The sequence below is a fragment of the Rhinolophus sinicus genome, linkage group LG04, assembly GCF_036562045.2.
Source record: "Rhinolophus sinicus isolate RSC01 linkage group LG04, ASM3656204v1, whole genome shotgun sequence".
In the NCBI taxonomy this organism is placed as follows: domain Eukaryota; kingdom Metazoa; phylum Chordata; class Mammalia; order Chiroptera; family Rhinolophidae; genus Rhinolophus; species Rhinolophus sinicus.
In genome coordinates, this window is record NC_133754.1 from 137,186,213 (window position 1) to 137,212,005 (window position 25,793).

The following is a 25,793-nucleotide window of genomic DNA, read 5'->3' on the forward strand; positions in this document are numbered from 1 at the left end:
ACAATATATGTATTCATGAGAAAAGCAAGAAGCACACGAGGATATAATATGATTCCATTTTACAAAACAAGAACATTGAAATCCTAATGACTGTGTGTGTGTGGGAGAGCAGGATAATGTGTCCATATTTGATTATACCATCATGGAGAAAACTATGGAAGGATTCATAAGAGACTATTGCTCTAGTTAACAGGATGGGACTAAGGATAAAGGAAGGTAAGAGTACAGTGGAGAAGAAATTTCTTCTTTTAAAGAATTTATTACATAAAAATAAGCCCTCAGGTCAAAAAGACAGGAAAAAAAGAAACTAATCAATACCAAAATAAGGGTTCACCTATAAATCATCTTTAAACTATGGAGAATGATGACTTGTCATTCACTAAACTTTAAAATAACCATAAGTTGACATGAAATAACGATACTGAAATAATTTGAGAAAGTTATTTTATCTGAATATCATTTTGATGCAGGTGAATTCTGCATTGAAAAATATTTTAAACTTAAAATTTTAAATAACATCATCTAATCAAGTAATTAGCACCATAATCCCATGTCTCTGTGCCTTGCATATACTACTACTTTTTTCTAGAAGTTACTACCTCTCCTTTATCCACAAAGCCAGTGTTCTAGGTACATAAGAGACACAGTGGGAGGTAAAACTGCCCAGGAAAGGGCCACAAAAGACCTGACTATAAGATTATCCTGGAAAGAGAAAATACTGAGAAGAGAATTTTAACAAAAAACTACCATTTAACTTAAATGTAATCGTACAAATAAAATTAGGTATGGAACTTTTGTTCTTATGTTGATAGGGATATTTTGTAGAATAAGACGATATCATGACTTTCAAATAATAGCATGATTACAGGAAAAGTGAATTCATATTGATGAATCATCAGGATTTTTTAAAAATGATGAATAATGATTTGTTAACATAAGAGAGACTCCTTGCCTTAATTATAGGTATCAAAATAGGAAAATGAATGTATCCATATAAATTGACACAAAGGGATTGGAAAAAGGGGGTGCACACCAAAAGAAAATCGTTAGATCAGCCCTGCAATAACAAAGGACAGTGCTTATAGTCATGTTTAGTCACACTGATATCTTATTTCAAAATGGCAATTATATATTAATGCTTATTTCATTTTTCTCTTAGTTCATGTTAATTGGGTTGTCCTAGAAAGGAAGAAAAGGCAGTGACACTGTATTTGAGATATATTTTATATTGAAAAGATAGGACTTCAAAGAAACTTCAGTCATTTTTAACTCCCTTTTTTTCCTAAATGACAATCCAAATTCTTTTTATTTTTATATTTCAATGTGTTTCTTCTTTTCCAAGCCATTACCAGATTTGTAAGGTAGTTTCATATCATTCTAGAGCATGAACAGTCATCATTCCACTAATAGTAACAGAGTCTCTATACTATGACAAGCACAAGATGGGTATGGGAAATACAAAAATGAAAAATAGTGCCTAACTTTAAAAAATCTTACCATGTAGATGACACAAAGAAGCCTTTGGAGAATTACAATTTAACAGGTTAAGTACAATGGTAGTAAAGACCACAAGAAAACACAGAAGTACAGAGGAAAGGTGACAAAGATTCAAAGATTCCTTGCTTGACCAAATTTTAGTTAGGCTCCTCTGAACCCAACTAAGCCCATCTGTGTATTTCGTTACAGAATCAGTTTTGGCAACAATCCTGCTAAGTTCCTTTAGCAACAAATCCCCCACCTTCGATATTTCAAACTCCCCTTCTCTACTATCCTCCAGGTAATATCTGATCACTTTGGCCTGCCTGGAGCAAGTATCCTGTTAGGTTGGTTCAGCCAGAATCCGCGCAGACTTGTAGTTTCCTCTTATTAATTTTCCATTCACCAATGCCTCTACCCAACTGACTCCTTAGCTATAAATCCCCACTTGTTCAGATAGTATTCAGAATTAAGCCCACTTGTATACTGGAGTATCTTTCCCAATTACAATAGTTTTGTTGTTGTTGTTGTTTTAATAAAATCCATCTTCATCATTTTAACCTCTGATTTTTTTTAAGAGATAAAAAAAATTTCTCATGAGACCAAGTGGAGTAAAGACTTCAATGAAGGCTTCTGAAGAGGTAAAACATAAGCTGAAAGCACATGAGGATTTAGCTATGTAAGTCTATGTGATTGCAGGCAGAGTACATAAAATGTGCATAGGCAGGGGGATCATTTTCAAATGCTCTCAGAGCTAAAGTAGTTATACAGAAAAGAAAATAGAGGTGCTATATAGCATACAGTTACAGACAGAATGAGAATATAACCTGGCTGGACTGAAAGAGTTTTGATTTATGAGTACTATTCCAGCCTAATTATTAACAACATATCTTTTCATCTCAAAAGTGTCCCAGTTTGAATAATGGTAACCTAGTTATATAGTATCAGCTTGGAGTCAGATACGAGTTAAGTCTGAGTTCAGGCATTTACAAGTAAAAAAACTTGTGATAGTTTATCTCTCTAGTGTTTCATCATCTTTATAATAAGAATAAAACTGAGTTCATTGGATAGGTGGAAGGATAAAACGTGATAACATGAATAAAGTGCTCAGCAAAATATATGGCACATTACATGGGTTCCATTGTAAATATCCCAGGAATGTATCCTAATTGGGTTTTAAAAGCTATATGTATAATTTTTTTGTTTCCCTAACTGAATGAGCTAGACCAGTACTTTTCAAACTTTAACACGTATAAGAATAACTTAGAGACTATGTTAAAATACAGATATTCATCCACTGATTTCAGGATGGGGCCTGAGATATTGCATTTCTAACAAGCTCCTTGGTGATGCTGATACTGCTAATCTATGGCCTAACAGATAGATTTTAACAGCACACTACACACTGCAGGAGACAGAATTAGTCAACATGAAAACAAGTACATAAAAAATACCAACATTAAAGCACAAAAAAATACAGGATGGCAAAAAACTGAACAGAGTATAAAAGGCATTTGAGACATGTTAAATGGATCTAATTTATATGTAATTGAAGGGAAAACAGCCAAGAATTTTTCAAACCTAAACAAAGAGACCCACAAATTCAATAAGCTCAGAGAGCCCCAAATAAACTAAAGACAAAGAAAACAATATAGTCAAACTAATGAAAATGAACAATAGAAAAAAATATCTTAAAAGTAGCCAGAGAATAGAAATGTATTACCTTTAAAAGACAAATTAAAAGTCTGATAGATAGCTTTTCAACAAAAGAAATGTATTATCTTCAAAAAAGGAATTAAAAGACTGACAGGTATCTATTCAACAAAATCGATGGAAGCCAGAAGAATGAATGAAATGACATCTTAAAACTAATGAATGTGAAAAAGAAAAAAAAAAGCCATCCTAGAATTCCATACCCTGTGACCGTATCTTTCAAAAAAGGCAAAAAAAAAAAAAAAAAGTTTTAGATTAACGACAACTGAAGAAATTGTCACCACCAGATCTGCAGTACAGGAAAAAATACTAAAAGGAGCTCTTCAGGCTAAAGGAAAACAATGACAGATGAAAGTATGGAACTACAGGAAAGAATGAAGAATAAGGGGAAGGATAAATATCAATGAATAATGACCAATTAAGGCAACAATAATGTAAGTGTCCTATGTGGTAACAATAGCACCAAAAGTGAGAAGAAGTAAATGGAGTCAAACTGCTGCAAAGTTCTTGGATTGTTTGGAAAATTATAACACACTAACTTAAGCCTATAATAAGTCAAAATGTACAATGTGATATCTAGAGTAACCACTAAAAGAAAAATACAAAAACTGTCACAAGAAACCTAACAGAAGAGATAAATTAAAAAAGCATACTTGATCAACCTAAAATAACATTAGGAAAGAAGGAAAATAGAAAATGAAAACAAATGAAACTAACAGAAAACAAACAGCAAAATAATAGATTTAAACACAATTATATCAGTAATTACACATAAATGTAAACAAGCTAATTAAAACACACAGCCTATCATTCTGGATTGTAAAAAATACCATGTTATTTAAAAGAAATACTTTAAATGCAAGAACGCAGACAAGTTGAAGCTAAAAAGAAGGAATATGATACACTTGCGAACGCAAAGCCAAAAAACTGGTGAGTGATAAACTAAACTTTAAGAATAAAGTATTAGTAATTAGTAATTCCTCTTTTCCCCTACATGATGTAAAAGACAAATGCATAAACCAATAGTTATAAGTCTACGCTAATGGACACACGATGCATAAAGATATAATTAGTAAAACATCATCATAAAGGAGGAGGTACAGAGGTGTATATAAGCAGAGTTTTGCATACTATTGAAGGTAAGGTGGTATTAGTTTAAAATAGTTACAAATTCAAGAGACACTTGTAATCCCTAGGGTAATCCCTAAGAAAGTAACTTCAAAAAAAAGGAAATGAAAAAGGATTCAAATTAACACCAAAAAAAGTTAAACACCAAAAAAGGCAATAGTAGAGGAAACAAAAAATAAAAAAGTTATGAAACATAAACAGCAAAATGGAAGACATTAGTCTTCTTTATCACTAATTACTACAATGTAAATGGGTAAATGTAAATTAATAAAATGTAAATGAATAAAACTATCCAATGAAAGGCAAAGATTCATAGGATGGGTACAAAACACAAGTCAACTATGTGCTGTCCACAAGAGACTCACTTTAAATCTAAAGAATTTTAAGCTGAAAGGGAAAGGATAGAAAAAGATAACCCATACAAATAGTAAGAAAAAGAAAGCTAGGAAGGCTATAACTAATACCAGAATAAGTAGACCAAATATATTTCTCACACATATTTGGTCTTCATTCACTGTTCCTGGCTCACATTTCTCAAAATTCTTGGAATTTCCTGAGCAATAAGAGCAATGGGAGCATCTTTTGTTGTATTTGGTCTCTTGTTCTCAGTTATTAAAAACACTTCAGAGCCATAAAAGTGAAACTGTGTCTTAATATTCATAACAAGACCTTTCTACCACAGTTGGGTTTATGTTAATAAAGACGACTTCTGCAATTCATCTAAGAAAAAGGGCTGGTTGTCAGCCCCTAATTTCTGGGGAGGACAGAAAAGCTAGAGGTTGAATCAATCACCAATAGCCAATGAGTTAATCAATCATGCCTCCATTTAATGAAGCCTCCATAAAAACCCAAAAGAAGGGGGTTTGGGGAGCTTCCATGTTGGGGAACCAGAATGCTTTCATGTGCTACCATGCCAAGCCCCAAACTACATGAACACAGAATCTCCTTTGTTTGGGAACTCACCCTACCTATCTCTTCATCTGGTTGTTGATTCATATCCTTTAATATCCTTTGAAACAAATCAGTAGTTTAGTGAGTAAACGGGTTTTCCTAAGTTTTGAGAGCCATTCTAGCAAATTAATCAAAGCCAAGGAGGGGGTTACTGGAACCTTCAATTTATAGCTGGTCAGTCAGAAGCACAGGCAACAATGTGGGCTTGCTACTGGCATCTGAAGTGGAGGCAAATTTGTGGAAATGAGCCCTTTACCTGTGGAATCTGATTCTATCTCTGAGTAGACAGTGTCAGAACTAAGTTGAACTCTCAATACCCTGTTGGTGTCTGTGAATTGTGTGTTGGTGCAGGAAAGCCTTCGCGCGTGCGCGCACACACGCGCGCGCACACACACACACACACACACACACACACTCTGGGTCAAGGAATTCTTTCAGACTCTAAGTCAAAAATTGTTACAAAAGACAAAGAAGGGCATTATGAAAGTTTCAATCCTTCAAGAGGTATACCACTTGCAAACACACATTAACAAATTAGGCCCAGAACTGAAAACTGAATACTGAAAACCAATAGTACTTGGAAAGTTCAATACCCCATTCTCAATAATGGACAGAAAAACAAAACAGAAATAGAGGCATAGAATAACACTACATATCATCTATATCTAACAGACATATACACAACACAACTCCACAATAGCAGAATACACATTTTTCTGAAATGTAAATGGAGTATTATCCAGCATAGGCCATAGGTTAAGTCACAAAAGCAATCTCAATATATTTATAGACTGAAACCATTCAAAGTATTTTCTCTGATCACAATGGAATAAAAGTAGAAATCATAGCAGAAAGAAAACTTAAATAATTCACAAATATGCAGAAATTCAACAACACACTGAAACAATCAATGGTCAAAGAAGAAATCACAAGGGAAATTAGCAAGTACACTGAGACAAACGAAACCAAAAATACAACATATCAAAACTTATGGTATGCAGCAAAACCAGAAGATAGAGAAAAAATTATAGCTGTAAACATCTACATTAAAAAAGAATAAAGATTGCTAATCAATAGCCTTACTACACACCTTAAGGTACTAGAAAAAAATAATAAACTAAACCCAAAGCCAATAGAAAGGAGGAAATAATGAAGATTAGTTAAGGGGAAGAGAGAATAAAAAGAACAACAGAGAAAAATCAATGACACCAAACACTGGTTCTATGAAAAGATCAAGAAAACTGACAAACCTTTAGCTAGACTGAACAAGAAAAAAATAGAGAGAAGATTCAAATTACTAAATTCAGAAATAAAAGTGGGAACATCACTACTGACATTACAAAAACCAAAAGGAGTATAAAACTAGTAACCTATAAGGGAGCTCCAAGAAAATATTACGAAGAGTATTTGCCAACAATTAGATGACGTAGATAAAACGGAAAAATTCCTAGAAACACACAAATTGTCAAAATTGACTCAAGAAGAAATAGAAAATCTAAACAGACCTATAAGAAATAAAGAGATTGAATCTATAATCAAAATCTTCCCAACAAAGAAAAGCCCAGGACTAGATGGCTTCACTGGTGAATTCTATCAATCATTTTAAGAAGAAACAACAATCTTTCTCAAAAATCTTTAAAAAAAAAATGAAGAGGAAACGCTTCCTACCTCATTCAATTAGGCCAGCATTACCTTGATACCATAGCCAAACAAAGACACTACAAGAAAACTACAGACCAATATCCTTGATGAATATAAATGCAAATTTCCTCAGCAAAATAGCAGCAAAACACATCCAGCAAAATATTAAAAGAATTATACACCATGAGCAAGCGGGATTTATCCCAGAAATAAAGGGGTGGTTCAACATATGAAAATAATCACGATAATGGAAAAAAAACACCCACATGATGATCTCAATTTATAGACAAAAAGTATGTGACAAAATCCAATACTCTTTTACTTCAAAAAAACAACACACCAAAAAAAAAAAAAAAAAGTTTAAACTAGGAATAGAAGGGAACTTCCTCAATGTGACAATGGGCACTTATGAAACACCCACATCCACGTAACATCCAAACACCGGTGAAAGACTGAAAACCTACCCCTAAGATCAGGAACAAGACAAGGATGCCCCATTCACACTACTTCTACACAACACTGTAATGGAAGTTCTAGCCAGAGCAATTAAGTAAGAAAAATAAAAGGCATCCAAATTGGGAAGGTTCAAAACTGTCCCTATTTGCACATGGCATGATCTTATATAAAGAAATAAACAATTCCCCCTCATGTGATCAGAGCTTATAAATGAATTCAGCAAAGTTGCAGAATACAAAATCAACCAGGCAAAAATTAAAAAAAATAGTAACACATTATACATGTACACGTACATAGTATCAGAGTAGCATAATTAAAGCAATGATCTATTAAGAAGAAAAAAAACCCCTATTTTTTAATACTTACCACAAGCTTTAGAAGCAGCAACACAAATTTCTTCTGCAACATACTTCCCAATTGGAAACTTCAAGTAATCTCCCTCAGTTTTCCCAAGGGAATGATAAAGATGCACATGTAGAATCGGATCTATTTGCTTCACAGAATTATCATTTCCAGGAATATCACCATTCTGATGTATAGGAGATGTGGACGTTCCTTCCATTTCTGTCATTGTAAGGCAAGCCATTTCCACGCAGAATCTTTTTCAGAACATCTGCCTGTAAGAAAAAACAATATAGTTACAAATGAAAGTGATATACTGATAAGGTATCTATCCTTTATGTAGAAAGACGTAGTCACTGACAACAGTGACGCTGTCAAATCTATTAACTGAATAAATATTGTGTACTACTGTGTTTCCCCGAAAATAAGACCGGGTCTTATATTAAGATTTGCTCCAAAAGACGCATTTAGGGCTTATGTTCAGGGGACGTCATCCTGAAAAATGTGCTAGGGCTTATTTTCCGGTTAGGTCTTATTTTGGGGGAAACACGGTACTATATACAAAGCACTGTGAAAGACATAAAGATTATAAACTTCTGCGGACCATGACCGTAAAACTGTAAAGCTTACACCTGAGTAAACATAATATAAATATACACTAACAAAACAAACAAAATCAGTTATAGACCACAGAAGAAGAGATCCCATGAGACAACATGATTTCTCAACAAATGGATTACTCACTCATACGGCATGTACTATGTACCAATTGCTTATTGGTGTTTGGAGAGGAAAAATAACATTTGAAGCTGGGATTAACTGATGAGTTTTATAACAGGAGGTCATATTTAAAACTGATCTTGAACAATGGATTGGATTTAGATGGGTGGAAAAGGAAGAACATTCCAAGAGAGTGAAACTGAAGAGCAGAAAGGTACAAACACATTGAGTAGTTTTTGGAGTGAAGTATAGAATTTGAGAAGTTACACCATTTAGGATAGATGAATACTTGTGATAAAACTGCAGCTACATACCCAATCTGCATTTTTCCTTATTCCTTTGACAGAAGCCCAATTTTGTTGAGGAGAGTAATATATCCAAAATACAAAAACGAAACAAAAAAATCTGTACTTCCCCACAGATGGATAGCCATGTGAACCAGTTGCAGCAAATGAGATTTATATGAAAGCTGTTGGGTGGTACTTCCAAGACACTCCTTAAAAAGAGGTTGACTTAGCATCCTTTTTGCTTTTTCTACTTCACTCTCTTCCTACCTGAATCTGAATATAAATATAGGGTAGGGCAGTCACCTTAAAACCATGAGGCAACCATGAAGGAAAGCCGAATAGAAGGAAAAGATTGGGAAACCTTAAGCAGGTGAATCAATGACAGAAATCACCTACTATCACCAGACATCTTATTACTTGTAAATGAATGTAATTCTAACTGATAAAGTACAACATTAAGAAAGGTCGGAATATGAGACCAAAGAATTTAAACTATTCCACAGTCAATGATGAATTAGAAAGGTGAAATGATCAAGAGTCAGAAAGCTACTGCAATGGTCTAGGAAGCAGTAATGATCAAAGGACCTGAAAAGTCATTTTCCCACAGAAGATATACAAATGGTCAACAGGTTCATGAAATAGTGCTTGACATCACGAATCATCGGGCAAATGTAAAGGAAGACCACAGTGAGCTACCACCTCACACCTGTTAGGATGGCTGTCATCCAAAGGACAAGAGATAACAAATGCTAGTGAGGATATAAAGAAAAGGGAATCCTGATACACTGTTGGTGGGAATGGAAACTGGTACAGCCACTATGTAAATAGTATGGAAGTTTCTCAAGAAATTAAAAACAGAACTGCCATATGACCCAGCAATTCAACTTTTGGGTATGTATCAAACGGAAATTTAACCATTATCTTGAAAAGCTATCTGTACTTCCATGTTCATTGCAGCATTATTCACAACAGCCAAGGTATGGAAATAACCTAAGTGTTTGTCAACAGATGAATGGATCAAGAAAATGTGGGGTGTGTGTGCGTGCGTGCACACACACACTGGAACATTATTCGGCCTTTTACCTTTTTTTAATTGGGTTAGTTTTTCATTTGTTTGCTATTGAATTGTCTGAGTTCCTTGTATATTTTGGAATATCATCCTCATTTCAGATAGATAGTTTACAAATATTTTCGGCCATTCCATAGGTTGTCTTTTCACTTTATTGATGATTTCCTTTGCTGAACAAAAGCGTTTTCATTTGATGTACTCCCACATGTTTATTTTTACTTTGGTTGCCTTTGCTTTGGTGTCAAATCCAAAAAAGTCATTGCCAAGACCAACACAAAGGAGCAAAACGCCTAGGTTTTCTTTTAGGAGTTTTATGGTTTCAGGTCTTACATTCAAGTCTTTAATCCATTTTAAGTAGATTTTGTGTATGGTGTAAGATAGGGATTCAATGTCATTCTTTTACATGTGGCTATTCAGTTTTCCCACCACCTTTTATCAAAGAGACCACCCTTTCTCCATTATATGTTCTTGCCTTATTTGTCATATATTAATTAACCATACATGCATGGGTTTATCTGGGGGCTCTCTGTTCTGTTTAATTGATCAATGTGTGTATTTATGCCAATACCATGCTGTTTTGACTACTACCGTGTTTCCCTGAAAATAAGATCTAGCCGGACCATCAGCTCTAATGTAATGAGCAAAAGTTAATATAAAACCCGGTCTTATTTTAAAATAAGACAAGGTATAATATAATATAATATAATATAATATAATATAATATAATATAATATAATATAATATAACATAACATATGACCGGGTCTTAGATAAGAGCAGGTCTTATATTAATTTTTGCTCCAAAAGACGCATTAGAGCTAATGGTCTGGCTAGGTTTTATTTTCAGGGAAACAGGGTATAGCTTTGTCATATAGTTTGAAATCAGAAATTGTGATGCCTCCAGCTTTGCTCTTCTTTCTCAATATTGCTTTGGCTATTTGAGATCTTTTTTTAGTTCCATAAAAGTTTTAGGTTTGTTCTATTTCTGTGAAAAATGCCATTGTAATTTTGATAGAGATTGCATTGCCTCTGTAGATCACTTTGGGTAGTATGGATATTTAAACAGTATTAATTCCTCCAATTCATGAGCTTTCCATTTATATGTCTTCTTCAACTTCTTTCATCGATGTTATATAGTTTTTATTGTATAGAGTTTTACCTTCTTGGTTAAATTTATTCCTAAATATTTTATTATTTTTGGTGCACTTGTAATAGGGAGTTTTTAAAAATTTTTCTTTCTGATTGTTCATTGTTAGTGTATAGAAATGCAACTGATTTTTGTATATTGATTTTGTATCCTGCAACTTTATTTGTTAGTTCTAACAGTTTTTTTGGTGGAGTATTTAGGGTTTTCCATATATAACATTTTGTCAACTGCAAATAGAGACATTTTCACTTCTTCCTTTCCAATTTAGATGCCTTTTTTTTTTCTTACCTAATTGCTCTGGCTAAAACTTCCAATACTGTGTTGAATATAAGTGGTAAGAGTAGGCATCCTTGTACTGTTCCTAATCTTTTTTTAAAAAGCTTTAAGCTTTTCACCATTGAGGATGATGTTATCTGTGGTTTTGTCTAATCTGGCCTTTATTATATTGAGGCACATACATTTTATAGCCAATTTGTTGAGAGTTGTTAATATGAAAATATGCTGAATTTTGTCAAATGCTTTCTCTGCATCTATTCAGATGATCATAGATCTAATTTAATCTAACTGTACATTCTATAAGGCTTTGCTATATGTTTACCACGAGGCTTACATAAAACATTTTTATAACAGTATATTTTAATGTAATACAGCATAACTTCAAATGCAAAAAAACTCTGTATTTTTACTTTCTTCTCCACAGTTTGATGTAACAATTTACATCTTTTTACACTGCGTATCCATTAACAAAATATATTTAATTATTTTTAATACTTTTGTTTTAATTTTCATACTAGAGTTACGTGATTTACCCACTAACATTAGAGTGTTTTGAATTTAATTATATATTTACCTTTACAGTGAGTTTTATGTTTTTATATGTTTTCCTGTTATTAATTAATTAACATCCTTTTGTTTAAGCTTGAAGAACTTCCTTAACATTTCTTATAAGACTAGAATGATCTAGTGGTAAGGCTATGGTCTAGTGGTGATGAACTCCTTCAGCTTTTGTTGTCTGGAAACTCTCTCCTTCAATTATGAAGGACAACTTTCTGGGTGCAGTATTCTTGCGTGGTGGTTTTATTCCTTCAGCACTGAACTTGGCCACCTAAGTTTTGGCCACTGAACTTGGCCACCTAAGTTTTTGCTGGAAAAAAAAAAAAAATCTGATAGTCTTATGAGAATTTCCTTGTAAGTAGTAAGTTGTTTTTCTCTTGCTGCTTTTAAAATTCCTTATGTTTAACTTTTGATAATTTAATTATAATGTGTCTCGGTGTGGGTCTCTTTAAATTCATCATATCTTATATCCTCTGGGTTTCCTGGATCTGGATGTCGTTTTCTTTCCCTAAGCTAGCGAAGTTTTCAGTTTTTATTTCTTTGAATAATCTTGCTGCCCCTTTCTCTTTTTTCTCCTCTGGGACCCCTATAATGCATATATTGATCTGCTTGATGGTGTCCCATAAGTCCCTTAAGCTATCTTCACTCTTTTTCATTCTTTTTGCTTTTGCTTCTCTGGTTGGATGAATTCCACTGCCATGTCTTCTAATCTGCCTTTCTTGTGCTTTATCTAATCTGCTGTTGAATCTTTCAACTGACTTTCTCAGGTCAGCTCTGATTTCTATTAGTACTTTACATGTTCTGTTGAAATTCTCACTTTGTTCATGTATTGCTCTTCTGGCCTCAGTGAGCATCTTGATGACTCATGTTGAACTCTATTGGGTAAATCACTTTTCTCCATTTCTCCATGTCATTAAGAACTGTTTCTGGAGATTTATCTTGTTCTTTTGTTTGGAACATTTCCCTTAACTCTGTGTTGGTTTCTGAGCATTGGATAAAGCAGCCACCTTTCCCACTGCTGACAGATTGGTTTTGTGTGGGGAATGAACCTTGTCAATCAGCCTGGCCCAGGCTCCTGATTGTCTCCAAAACCTTGCTGATTGTCCAAGAAGTCCTCTTTGTTCTTAGTGGCTCCTAGTACTTGCAGGTATACCAAGAACTATCCGTGTCCCAATGGGAAAGATTGCACTCAGAACCTAGATGCAGGGCATCAGCCTGGAAAGTACATAGATAAGCCCCTTCCTGGGAGAAAGTGAGATACACATTTTTGCCTGTTCCCTCTGTGCTGGGCCCAGGTCTAAAGCCACATAGCCGGAGAAGAGCCCTTGTGCCTGTTAAGAACCACTTCTTTGTTTGCTATAGCCCTGTGCGATTCGTGAATGCAAACCCCATTGGCTATCTGAGCCAGGCGATCCAAAGGCCCAGCCCTCAGGAAGCAGCTGCAAAAGCTGAGTGTCAGATATGTGTACAAGCTCTTCCTAGGGAGATAGTAGCAACCTGAAACAGGCTAGAAGGGGCGGCAGGGGAGGTGACTGCCAGCTTCCCCTGTCTCTGAGGAGGATCAAAGTCAGACCCTAGATGCCTGCTAAATTAGGGCCTTGCCATCAAACAGCAACTTTTAAAGTATGCAGATGGACATCTCTCAGGACAAGACAGAGATGGGTATTTTTGTCTGCTCCCTCTGTGCTGAGGGAGATAGTTTCTTTGAATACTTGCATACCCATTACCAACTGCATGTCTGCTACAGTCTCGTGGTACTCATGAACACAAGGCTTATTGGCTTTCAGAGCTACGTGTCTTGGGTGCCCATCTCTCAACTGGGAGTTTTAAAAGTTGGGGTGCTAAATGTGGGGTCCAAACACTGTGCTCCAGGGAGAAGCTGGGAATTATAAGTTCCCACCTGATTGTACAGCGCTATGCCACAGACAGGGTTTATGACAAGAGTGTGCCTCAGCCTTTCCTACCAGTTTTGCCCAATGTATGGGAGTCACTCAGCTAATTTCTGGATTTCTTTCAGAGATAATTGCTCTACATGTGGCTGTACATTCAATGTGTCCACGCGAGGAATATAGTTCAGGACCATATTATTGCCATTTTGGTTGACCCCCAGAAAAAATATTTTTGCCCTAATTCTCAAATGATGCCCTCATTTTCAAAATTTTATTTGCAGTTCTTTCCTCCTAGCACTTTGAAGATATTACTGCACTGTTTTCTGGCACCTATTGATATAAATATGAAATCTATTGTCGGTCTCAGGCGTCGTTTTTCCCTCTCGTAGTTGAAGACTTTTCACTTTATCAACAATGTTCTATGATTTCATTGCAATGGTCTTGGTATAGATTTATTTTTATTTATCTTAATCAAAATTCACTATATACTTTTATTTATTTTTATTTTTTACTTTTTTCTCCCCTTCTTCTCTCCTCCCCCTCCTCTGCTCCAACTCTGAGGGAAGCCGTAGTTCTGTCTAGTTGTGAAGGATGCACCTCACTGGCCCATGTTGGTGTTATGAGCCTTGTGCTTCCCCCTCACCCCCCCACCCCCCACCTCCCTCACCCCCCTCGCTCACCCCCCCCCTGGCTGAGCCAGTCGGTTGCTGGCCGTTGCCAGTCGCACACGGCAGCTCAGGGCAGCCCAGCTCCAGGTTGAGCCGTTGTTCACAATCTTAGCTGTAGAGGGCGCAGCTCACTGGCCCATGTGCAAATCAAACCGGGACCTCAGCGTTAGGAGCACAGCGCTCCAACCACCTGAGCCATCCAGCTACCCCCAAAATTCACTATATACTTTTAATCCGAAGGTTTATATTTTTTTTATCTATTCCAGGAAATTCTCAACTACAATGCATTCAAAGTTGTATCTTTGATATTCCCTCTAATTTTTGAATTCCCTCTAGTTCTTTTAGCAGAACTCCTATTAGTTGACCACGGGAGCTTCTCAAGTTCACTTCTGTCTCTCTTACCTAATCTTTCTTGGTGACAAAATTTAGGACAATGTTTAGATTGTCAAGGCCAGGATAGCAGGGCCCGTGGAAAATGACTGGCACGAGGCACAAGGGAGACCTCTGGGATACTGGTAACGTGCTACTTCTTGATCTGAGTAGGGTTACACAGGTGTGTTGAACCTGGGATAATTGTAAAGCTATACAGTTATAATTAGCACACTTTTCTGTATGTATGTTCCACTTCAATTAAAGGTTTAGTTAAAAAAAATTTAATTTTATATACAATAAATTCATATTTCAACTTTTAATTTTGTTGACTATATTTCTTAGTATTAGATTTTTTCATGCATTTTGGATTTGGTTTACAGGTTCATTTCACCATTTCCTACCTTCCCTCACTCCCAAGACAAAGATAGGGAGATAGAGATACACATAGAGAGGGAGAAGGAGAGGGAGAGAGGAAAAGAGGGAGCGAGAGAGAGAGAAACAAAGAGAAACACACTCTACACCTGGCGGTCACCCTTCCTTGTCTAACAATTTGTGGTTGTCTCCACTTAGCCTATATGGCTATCCACATATAGAACCAGGTCTCACAACAACAGGTTAAAATTTCTGCCCTGAGGAGGTATCAGATATATTATACATCCAGTAATAAAGCAGGAGATGCTTGGCTGCATCTTGGTGCTTAAAAATCTGTGTCACCTCATCTTCCGAACTTGCACGTTATCTGAAGTTGTAGCACCAGGCAAATTTGGCAGGAGATTCCCCTTCCAATAGCCCACTTAGAGAGAAGTGCTGGCAAGCAGTAAAAGTGAACACCCTGGACCTGGCTCTAGTCTATGTTATACCACAACTGCCTGCTTCTACACAGGGAGTCAGCAAGGCAGAGACTTTAACCCACTCACTACTTAGTATTTATAATCGACAGATATGTAAAGCTTGTTTTATTTCTCAGCAGAAACTCTACAAGGAGAGAGTGGAAAGTTATATTTAAAAAACTGAAAGATAGAAACCACCAACCAAGAATACTCTACCTAGCAAAGTTATCATTCATATATGAAGGAAAAAAGGCTTTCCTAGACAAATAAAAGCTGAAGAAATTTACCACAAGACCTGCATTACAAGAAATGTTGAACAGAGCTCTTCTACTTGAAACAAAAAGGCAAAAGTACAAAATTTTGAGTAAGGCAACAGACAGAAGCAGAAAACCGCAACTCTAGTTCAGAACAGATTGTTAAACAATTATAACATGAGACTAAAGGAGGAAAAGCATGAAAAATAACTATAGCTACTTCAATTTGATAACAAACACACGCACAACACTGTGACAACAAATACATAAGAGACTGAGGAGAAAAGAGAAGGTCTGAGATACATTGTTTAGGAAACTGGAAGAGTAAAATGAACTAAGGAAATATAAAATTATAGGTAGAACACTAAGGGCTCATGTGAGGTTAGTGTTTATGAATTACATTGTTAGAATACATAAGAAAATAACATATGATCATTTCAATAAATGCAGAATCTGCCTCTAATAAAATTCAACAACAGTTCAAGATTAAAAACTCTCAGCAAACTAGAAATAAATACAAACTGCCTCATTCCGATAAAAAGTAAGTATAAAAGACCTTGAATTAAAATACCTAGCGGTGAAATATTGATCTCATTCTTCTTGAGTTTAACATTTAATAAACATGTCTAAAATCATGACTTCTATTCAACATTGTAGTGGAGGTCCTGGCCAGTGCAATGGGGCAAGAAAAAGAAATGATTAGAATGATTTGAAAAGAAGATTAGAAAGGAAGAAGTAAAACTGTCATTATTAACAAATGATAGATTGAAAATGTAAAAAATTTTGAAGAACCTAACAATTACTAAGTGAATTTAGTAAGGGCATTGCGTGCAAAATCAATATACAAATATCAACTGAATTTCCATATACCAGAAACAATTTAAAAATAAAGATTTAAAAATAGCATCATTTACTATAGTAACAAAATAATCAAATATTTAGGAATAAATCTATTGAAACATTTGCAATAACTCTGCAATAAAACTATAAAACATTGCTAGGAAAAATAAATGGAGGACTAGGATATGTTGATATAATGCTATAGGAAAGTTCAATATTGTTCAGACATTAATTCTTCTTCAAATTGATCTATAGATTCAACACAGTCCCAAATAAAATCTTTTTTTTTTTTTTTCCAAATAAAATCTTAGGAGCTTATTCTTTTAGGAAATTTAGAAGCTAAAATCTATATGCTAAAAAACAAATAATTACAATAGCCAAAATAATCTTGAAGCATAAACTTGGAGGATTTACATTACCAGATATCAAAATTTACTATAAAGTTAATTAAGTCAGGTTGGTATTGGCATAAATAGACAAATAGGCAAATGGAACAAATAGAGTCCAGAATAGGTCATCTAATTCAGTACAAATGTGTCACTGCATCTTGGTAAAGAAATGCTGTTTTTTTAAAATAAATGTTTCTCAGTCAACTGGCAACTCATATGGGAGGGGGAAAAAGAATCTTGACCTCTACTTTATAACAAACACAAATATATATATATATATATATATATATATATATATATATACACACACACACACACACACACACACACATACATATGTGTGTATATATAAATATCTACATACATATATATATATATAAATATCTACATACATAGTTTTAATGGGTATCCATCCCTTAGCCACACTCTGAAAATTTTACTTTATATTTGTATCTAATTTTTTATTTTACATTATCTTTTTTTCAAAACCTATATAAATCTGGGGTTATGAACAAATGATTATTGAGTCAAACAGCAGTGCCACCAGTCTGAGGTGTGAAGCTAATCTGAATCAGGGCATGAATCAAAACCATACTGAGCCGTGACCCAAGAAAAAGCTGTCCGCCTCCCTCAGGAGGAAATGGTGCCAGGTGCTACTTTAGATCTGTGATGCACGGAAATCCTTAGTGAGAAGGGCTGGGAAACCACTTCCCCTTGAGTAGGTACCAGAGGGATGAGTCAAAGGGAACCTGGAGAGGGGGTGGTTAGAGAGCAGACACATGAAACTGATCCGTCAATGTTGCTGGCACCACCAACTGAGCGGCAGGCAGCAGCAGCGGTAGTAATACTTGTACTAGTGGTAGTAGTGGTAATGGTAATGGTAGTACTAGTGAGAGTGGTAATACTAGTAATGGTGGTAATGGCAGTGGCAGTCCTAGTAGTAGTAGTACTAGTGACAGTAGGTCATAGTGGGAGTACACCATTCACAAACATTCATTTCAGATAGGTAACTGTCCAATACGTAAAAGATAATACAATAAACATTCCAGAAAAAAAATTAAGAATATCTTCATGACATTTCTTAAACAGGACATAAAAATACTATAATGAAAGATTTATAAATTAGACTTTTTATATATACGTATAATAGTTTCAAATTACATGAAGCATAATTGTAAAGAGAGAACTAGAAAGAACAGCTGTTATAGCTAGAAATACTCCTCTATCAGGAATTAACAAAAATAGATTAAAAAATAAGTGAAGAAAATGGAAATTTGTACATTTATGGAACGCTATGCACCACAACTGCATAAATGTGTATCCTTTTGAAGTGCACACAGAACATTCACTAAGTTGTAACCTATGCTTATGTCTATAAATTAAGTTTCAGTGAATTTGAAAAGACTGAATTTATAAGAATTATGTTCTTGGACTTCTAATTTATGAAATCACATTAGAAATTAGTATCAAAAGGATATCTAGAAAATCTCCTGATATTGCAAAATTAACTTATTTCTAAATAACATGGAAAACCTCTTCCTCTGTTCCTTCGTCCATAATACCATTCCAGAAGACAAAGGGTTGTTATCTCCATAATCCCTCACTTTTATCTAATAAACCTAAAAAGTTCTTTGAGAATTGCTTGAGAAAAGTACAAAATCTAATAGAAAATCTACTGTTAAAGCTGTTGGGAATAATATCTAAACACAATTCCTCACTATTCATGTTCATGTGGGGAAGGGAAAAATTCCCCCTCCCTCTTCTGGTTTTTTTTTTTTTGGCTGGTTGAATAATCAAATCGACGTGAGACAGATTAACAAGAGAAAAATCAAATATAATTTCATGTAAAAGGGAATCTCACATACGAGTGTCAGAGACGCCACGTACATGAGAAGTTTGGGGACAGAAAGTTAAAACAAGGCATACAGAGCATCCTGAGCTAAAAATGTGGTAAGGTGCTTCAGAGGAGAGGAAGGTCATTGTAGGATAAGAAGGGCACACATTCAGTAACCAGTAGTTTGCCTTGTGCTATAGATAGTCAAAAAGGTTATCTCTGACGATTTCTTACTATGTGCAAGGCCCCTAATTAAAATTCTTCCAGGTAGTTAAGGGGGGAGGCGGCAGAAGTTTCTCTTGAGCCTGGAGGGTCTCCCCTGCCTTTAGCTCAAAATAATAGGCATAGCACAGACCACATCCGGGGTAACTCATTCTGAAGCCCTACATTCATACAGATTCTAGTTTTGCTTATTCAATTAAAACAAAAATGTATGGCGAGGGGTAAATTGTATGGTATATGAATTACATCTCAATAAAACTGTTTTTAAAAAATGTATGCCTATTCTTGGAAGAAATGTTAAACAATTCCCCCAGATACGTGTTAGCGTCAAAACAAACTTTTGTTGTCTTCATCTACTCTCATTTCTACTCTCGATTTGTTGGTTTCTACCAGATATTTGGCTACCCAAACACACTTTTAAGTTCACACTTGGCCAATTATATCTAAGGCAATATCTCTCTAAGCTATAATCAAACATCGAAGTAAGGCGACAGCCAAGAAAATATACATACCATGTTTCCCCAAAAACAAAACCTAGCCGGACCATCAGCTCTAATGCATAAAAGGGCAGAGAGTCCAATTTGAGCTTCTTGTCATCGGTAATAGGAACATCACGTCTTTCACAAAAATCATCAGTGAAAAGAAGTTGGATCTACTTTTCAGCAACTATTGTTTAAAAAAGTTCTCAGATTTTTTTACCTCAACTATAACTTTCCACAATAATGACAAACACTGGCTGAGAACTGTATTAGGGTGCTATGGAATTAATGTATCTGTTCTTCTGTATCCCGACATTCCTCAAAGGCTAAGCTAACACTTGAGGAATGATAACTAAAAAGGCAACTGAAGGAGGTATCGATTATTTTTTTGTCTCCCATACTTTTAAGTTATTTGACAATTTAAGGTAATGGGTTTACTATACACTTCATCTAAAATAAAAAGGACATTTTCCTAAAAACACATTTTCTGGTATTAGCAATATTTCCCTAGGGCGGTTTTCACCCCATCATCTCTTCCATTAAGTAGAATTCTTCTTTGACATGATACTATTAAAAATTACTTCATTAATTAGACTCTGGGCTAATCTTAAAACAATCTTTGTACAGTTTGTAAAATACCTTTTTGTATTAATTGCTAATATTTGGAATTTACTGTAATTAACTTGTTGGAATTTAGCTATATTTTCTTTAAGGGAATGCTGGTTTCCATTATTCTCTATTATTATTTGTAAAAAATTAAAAGTAGAAAAAAATCACTTAAATCCAGTGTTAACAGAGTGGAGACTATTTTGGAAAGTACACCACAATAAGCTATGACTGCCACAGAAATTCCCTGGTGATACACTGAAATATATAATGCTGCTTTATGAATCTTTGATAAAACAGATAAAATGTCATTATATCATGCCTACTTATATTTTTCCCCCATCTTTACAAAGACATTTTAGGAGTAATTCAGCTAAGACCTAGACAAAACACAAATATACCGTATTTGTTAATTTATGAGAAATTTTAGAATTTTAAGACTTGTGTCAAATTTTCTAGTCTAAATGTATACCATCACTTTCCTGTTTACATATCATTATATTATCTTTCTTCATTTCAACTTACTTATATTCTTTTACTCATTCAACATTTTCCAAAAGAAAGATATAACCCTTTGCCTCAAAAGCTCTTCATCTGGAGTGGAAGGAAAGTAATATGGATAGATATAAAATAATACAGAAAGTGTTGCAGAAACTAGAATAGAATATACAAGGTGAAATGTCAAGGATACGAGTATGTACTACATAAATCTACCTTGATCACTAACTGGACGTAAAGAAAAGGGAGAAATCTAACATGAATCTGAGATTTCCGACTGACTAGGTATTTAGAAAGCAGTAAGTTTGAAAGGAAAGATGAATTTAAGATATTTGGAATCCAAAGCACCTGTGAGACAACTAAAAGGAAGATTCATAGTAATCAGCTTGATATATGAGGAATTAAGAATGATTTTTTGCTTTGGGGTTTGAGAGACTGGGGGTTCAGTGTTACAATTCATGGAGTCGATATACGGGAAGAATAGATAGGAAGAAAGATGGATCCAGTTTGGCACATAATGAATTTGAGTTACCTGATACACCCAGCTTGAGATATCCTATAAGCAGCTGGATTTATGGAGGATAAGGGAAACATTATGTACTTTTGTTACAAATTTGAGAGTCATTAGGCATAAAGAAGGTAACTATAATCACAAATGTACATGATACCCAGACATAAGGTATAAGGTAAGAAGAGACCAAGTCTTTGAGACCACAACATTTAAGGGCTAGTTAGAATTATCAGAGATAGAGGCATGTAGAGAGAAATGCAGCAAAGATTCTTGAAAAGAAATGGCCAGAGAAATAGAAGAAAAACTGGAAGTGTTCACTTTGCAAAAATTCATTCTGCTATATGTGTTATTTCTGATTAGTGTGCTTTTCTTCATATATTTTAATACAAACAAGGTTCTTTTAAAAACAAGAGTTTCATGAAAAGAGTTGTCAAATACTACCTATGAAGAGGTTAAATAAGACAGAAACAGAGAAAAAAGAATCCACTGAACTTAGCAAATAAGAAGTTAAAAGACTACCCGTGAGAAAAGGATATGAAGGGTAAAGATGGCTTTTCCTTTTCATTTTGAATTTTCTAATCTCATACTGGTTTTCAACTTAGAATTCTTACCCAGGAGAATAAAGACATTTTCAAACATTCGAAGATTCAAATTTTACCTCAAAAGTAGTATTTAAGAAATTACTTTCTTAAGACCTACCGAACCAAAGGAGTAAATCAAAACAGATGATATCCTGTCCAGAAAATAGATCCAACCCTGGAAAGTAGTAAAGTCAAGTCATTGGTAAGAGCCAGGCAGCATGCTGACAGGCACACTCGGGCCAGACAGGAGCAGAGGGGTTCTGGAAGACTTCAGAAAAAAATGGGTGTTAGACTGCTTGCTATGATGGCATTAAAAACAAAAGTAAACAAAATGAAAACACCTGCAGAAGAAATCATAAAGGAAAGCAGTGAAAGAAAAGAAAAAGGCAATCCCAGTGGAAGACAACTTGACAAGAAAGGGGATGAAATAACAGTATAGCACACTCCTTGGCTCTGTTACAAACAATCCTCAATATAATATAGGCACTGGTACTGTTTTTACAAATTAGAGTCACCTACAAAGCACTAGAGTTTTAATTATGGTTACTGAACAGAATGTAAATGTTCATCTTAACATAAAAATACAAATGTTAGAGGCTAAAAGATGAAAGCAAGAAGGGGAGCTAAAGAAAAGCTTAGGAGAGGAGCATTAATCTCAGAAAGTCAGAAATCAACAAATATTGCCCATGGTTGCTGGAACAAGAAATAAAGTTATAAATATATTACCTCAAATTACAATGTGCACCAATATAGGAAATAAAAGAGTGAAAAGAGGAGAAGGGGGAGAAAAATGGTGAGATAGGAATTGAACTACCAAAAGTCAACAGGAGTCAAAACCGACTCCCTCTGGAAAAAAGGATTAAAGCCGTAAGAATAGAGCCTCTTATTGTAATCACTGTTTTGCATTGTAAGCTCTTCTGTGCAATATTTGTAAAGCAACGTATATGAAATATCTGGGGGCAAATTTTAAGAGGGGAGTAATTAAAAAACAAGAAAAGCAAGTTGGCAAGGCTATTCTTAAGGGTGAAGAGCAGAAAAGGGTAGCTACTGATGGTCAAAGATTAAAGAAGAGTAAGCTAAAACATAAAGCAGCAATGTAAATCCCTCGTCTAGAGCCTAGGGTAGATGTGAGGCAATATCTTTAGGAAAGGCAACATTCAATGAAAGTAAGGAAGCAGAAGAAGACAGATGTTATAGAAAACTCAATTTTCAAGAAAATAGGGGATTCAGATGGGTCCTATAAAAAGAAAGGAAGGGCAATCAACTGAAAAAGTAGAAATAGTAAAACAAGAATATGTAAGAAAATATTTTCTGGCAGCATATGAAAATCTTGAAGACAATCAAGTCTGTAAAATACCAATAATTAACAGGACATGCAAGGAACAGAGAAACATTAAACTACACAATGAGAATGTGATCTGCCAAATCTGGATTGTGGGAAACTATAATTAACCTAGTTTAAAAAGGAAAAGGAGAAGCAATGCAGGAAACATAGATTAAGAGAGATTACAAAATTGCAATATGTGAACCTTATTATGATCCTGGTTTAAAAACATATAGCTATAAAAAAATAAAAACCACTTATGATATATCAGACAATTAGAAATTTGATTACTTGCTGAATATTTAAAGATGTTAAGGAAGTGTGCATTTATTGAATTTGAAAAAGAGTTCTTATATTTTCGAGTTACATATAGAAATATAAATGGTAGAAATGATATGATGTCTACAATGTGCTTCAAAAATAGCAGAGTAGTGGGGAGAGTAGATGGCACAGAATTGACTACAAGTAATCAGGGCTATTGAGGCTGAGTGATTAGTGTATTATACTATTGTGTCCACTTTTGCATGTTCAAAATTACCCCTAAAAAAAGAAGCTTTTTAAAAGGATGTTTGTTGTATTTTATCTAGCATTTCGTAATAAGAGTGCTTTTAGGTTATTCAATCAGAAAATTTCAGGAAATGAAGTCTGAATTTTTATCTTGTATTTTATAATTCATCTCTCCTGTAAGTTTAAAAGCAAAGCTCTTTCATAAAATTTACTACAAAAATTTTTCCTTTAAAAATACTGATATCTAAATACAGCCAAAGTTTAATTCATTTCTAGTCAGGCAAAAACCAAAATGTCACTACTTATCCTTAAAAAATATCCCAAACAGAATATGTTTAAGATGTCCAATACCATTATATCTAAAATATCTAATCAAACGCTCTCCTTTACAAAACCAATCTGAACAATTAAATAATCTGCAAGAAAAAAATGCACTGTAAGAACTTATTAAAGATACTTTTTCAAACTTTTCAATTAACATAGATTTTTAAATATTTAACTTATAATCCAGTTTAAGAATTATTAGTCCCAATTCTTGTCCCCTGTCTAATCTTAACACAGTGTGAGTCTTTAGTATTCACCGCAGTTCTTCTCTGATTTCCTTCATCTTTAAAAGAATATTACAATCACTGTACTCAATACTGAAATAATTTAAAGCAATGGTTCTCATTCCTGGCTACAAGATAGAATAACACAGAGAACTTTTTATAAAATACCAATGCCTGAGAACCTACTCAAGATCAAAGAAATAATACAGTCTGATAAAAACTTCAAAATATATACATTATTGATGCTTGAAGATACAAGGGCAAGAATAACATTCATGAAAAGAACAAGAAACTATAAAAAAATGATTTCAGCAGAATATAAGGGATACTGATAGCCTAGAAAGAGATGAAGAGAGGTGTAGTAAACTGAAAGGTAGTACTAAGGAATTCTCCCAGCAGTAATTAGAAATAAAGACACAAAAAAATTTGAAAATGTAGTTAAGAGACATAGAGAAAGGATTGTGAGGGGCCCCAGAATGTATCTAGTAGATATTCAGTAAGAACAAACACTGAAAGCAATAATGGCTGAAATTTTTCCAAAACCAAATGAAGACATTATCAGGAGTCAAATGGAGTAAAATAAATTTTCAAAACCCACAGCTAGATATATCATAGGCACACTGCAGAACATTAGAGCATCATGCATAAAGAGAAAAGCTGAATAGCTACCAAAGAGAAAAGGGAGATTATCTACAAATGAATGAAAATTAAATTGGCATCTTCTCATCAACAATCGATACTAGATGAAGTAATATCCTCAAATTGATGACAGAAAATAGTCCAGAATACAATTTTTCAAAAATAGGGGAAAAAAGGCATTTTCATCCACTCAAAGCCATACAAAGAAAAAATGTTAAACCACACACAGACTCTTAATAAAAGAACTATTAATAGATAAATTTTAATGAGAGGAAAACAGAATTCAGATAGAAAGCATTTAAGTTACGGCAGTAAGCACTAAAACTGATCAAGTATTGGTAAATGGTATGAGGTACTTACAGGTTTTTAAAAATGAAAAAAGAAACTTAAAAAAGAAACACATGAAACTGAAACTTTAGATAAGAATAAAAAGACAAATGGTGTTTGATTCCTCTTTGCCTATTTAGTAGGAGAAGTATATTAAACAACTCTGGACTTTCTTATTAAAGTTTATATTTAAGTATATATGTCAAAAATTTTAAAGGTAACCATTAAAAGGAAGACTTATAATCTACAAAAGAGCAGGAAAGAAGAAAAAAATAAAGAAAATGACAAACAAAAAATAAGATAGCAAAAAATTTTAAGTCCAAACAATAAATATAAATAATAAGCCAATTAAACCCACCTTCTAAAAGACAAAGAATATCAGATTGAATTTTTTAAATCAAGGTCTATAGTGCTTAGAAGAGACATATAACAAACCATACAGAAAAGGTTAACCGAAAAAAGGGACATTTTGGTCAATTTGACAGGTACAAAATGGTACTAATCCTTGTTGATTATAAGCCAAGCTACAAAGTGAAAGAAGGTAACTGCAAAATATAAATCAATAGGCAATAGAAATGCCTATTGGAAAAAGGAGCAGAATATATGAATAGACAAATAAATATAAAAGAAGATGGTAAATATCACATGTAGTCAAAAAATACAAACTAAAATAAAATACTAAATCCTGCCCATCAGGTTGGCAAAATTAAGT

General features: G+C 34.3%; 1 protein-coding gene across 6 annotated transcripts in view; it reads right to left on the minus strand.

Annotated features, from left to right (window-relative positions):
• Positions 1-25,793, minus strand: part of JAK2 (Janus kinase 2) — a 97,202-nt gene that overhangs the window by 51,878 nt on the left and 19,531 nt on the right. For 5 of the 6 annotated variants that reach the window (XM_019729761.2, XM_019729753.2, XM_074330465.1 and 2 more), the window contains exon 3: positions 7,732-7,982. In XM_019729761.2, the coding sequence (XP_019585320.1) occupies positions 7,732-7,951 (220 nt within the window). In that variant the 5' untranslated portion in view covers positions 7,952-7,982. Of the gene's footprint in view, positions 1-7,731; positions 7,983-25,793 lie in introns of those variants that run through there. The other variant, XM_074330468.1, reaches the window with a different exon arrangement.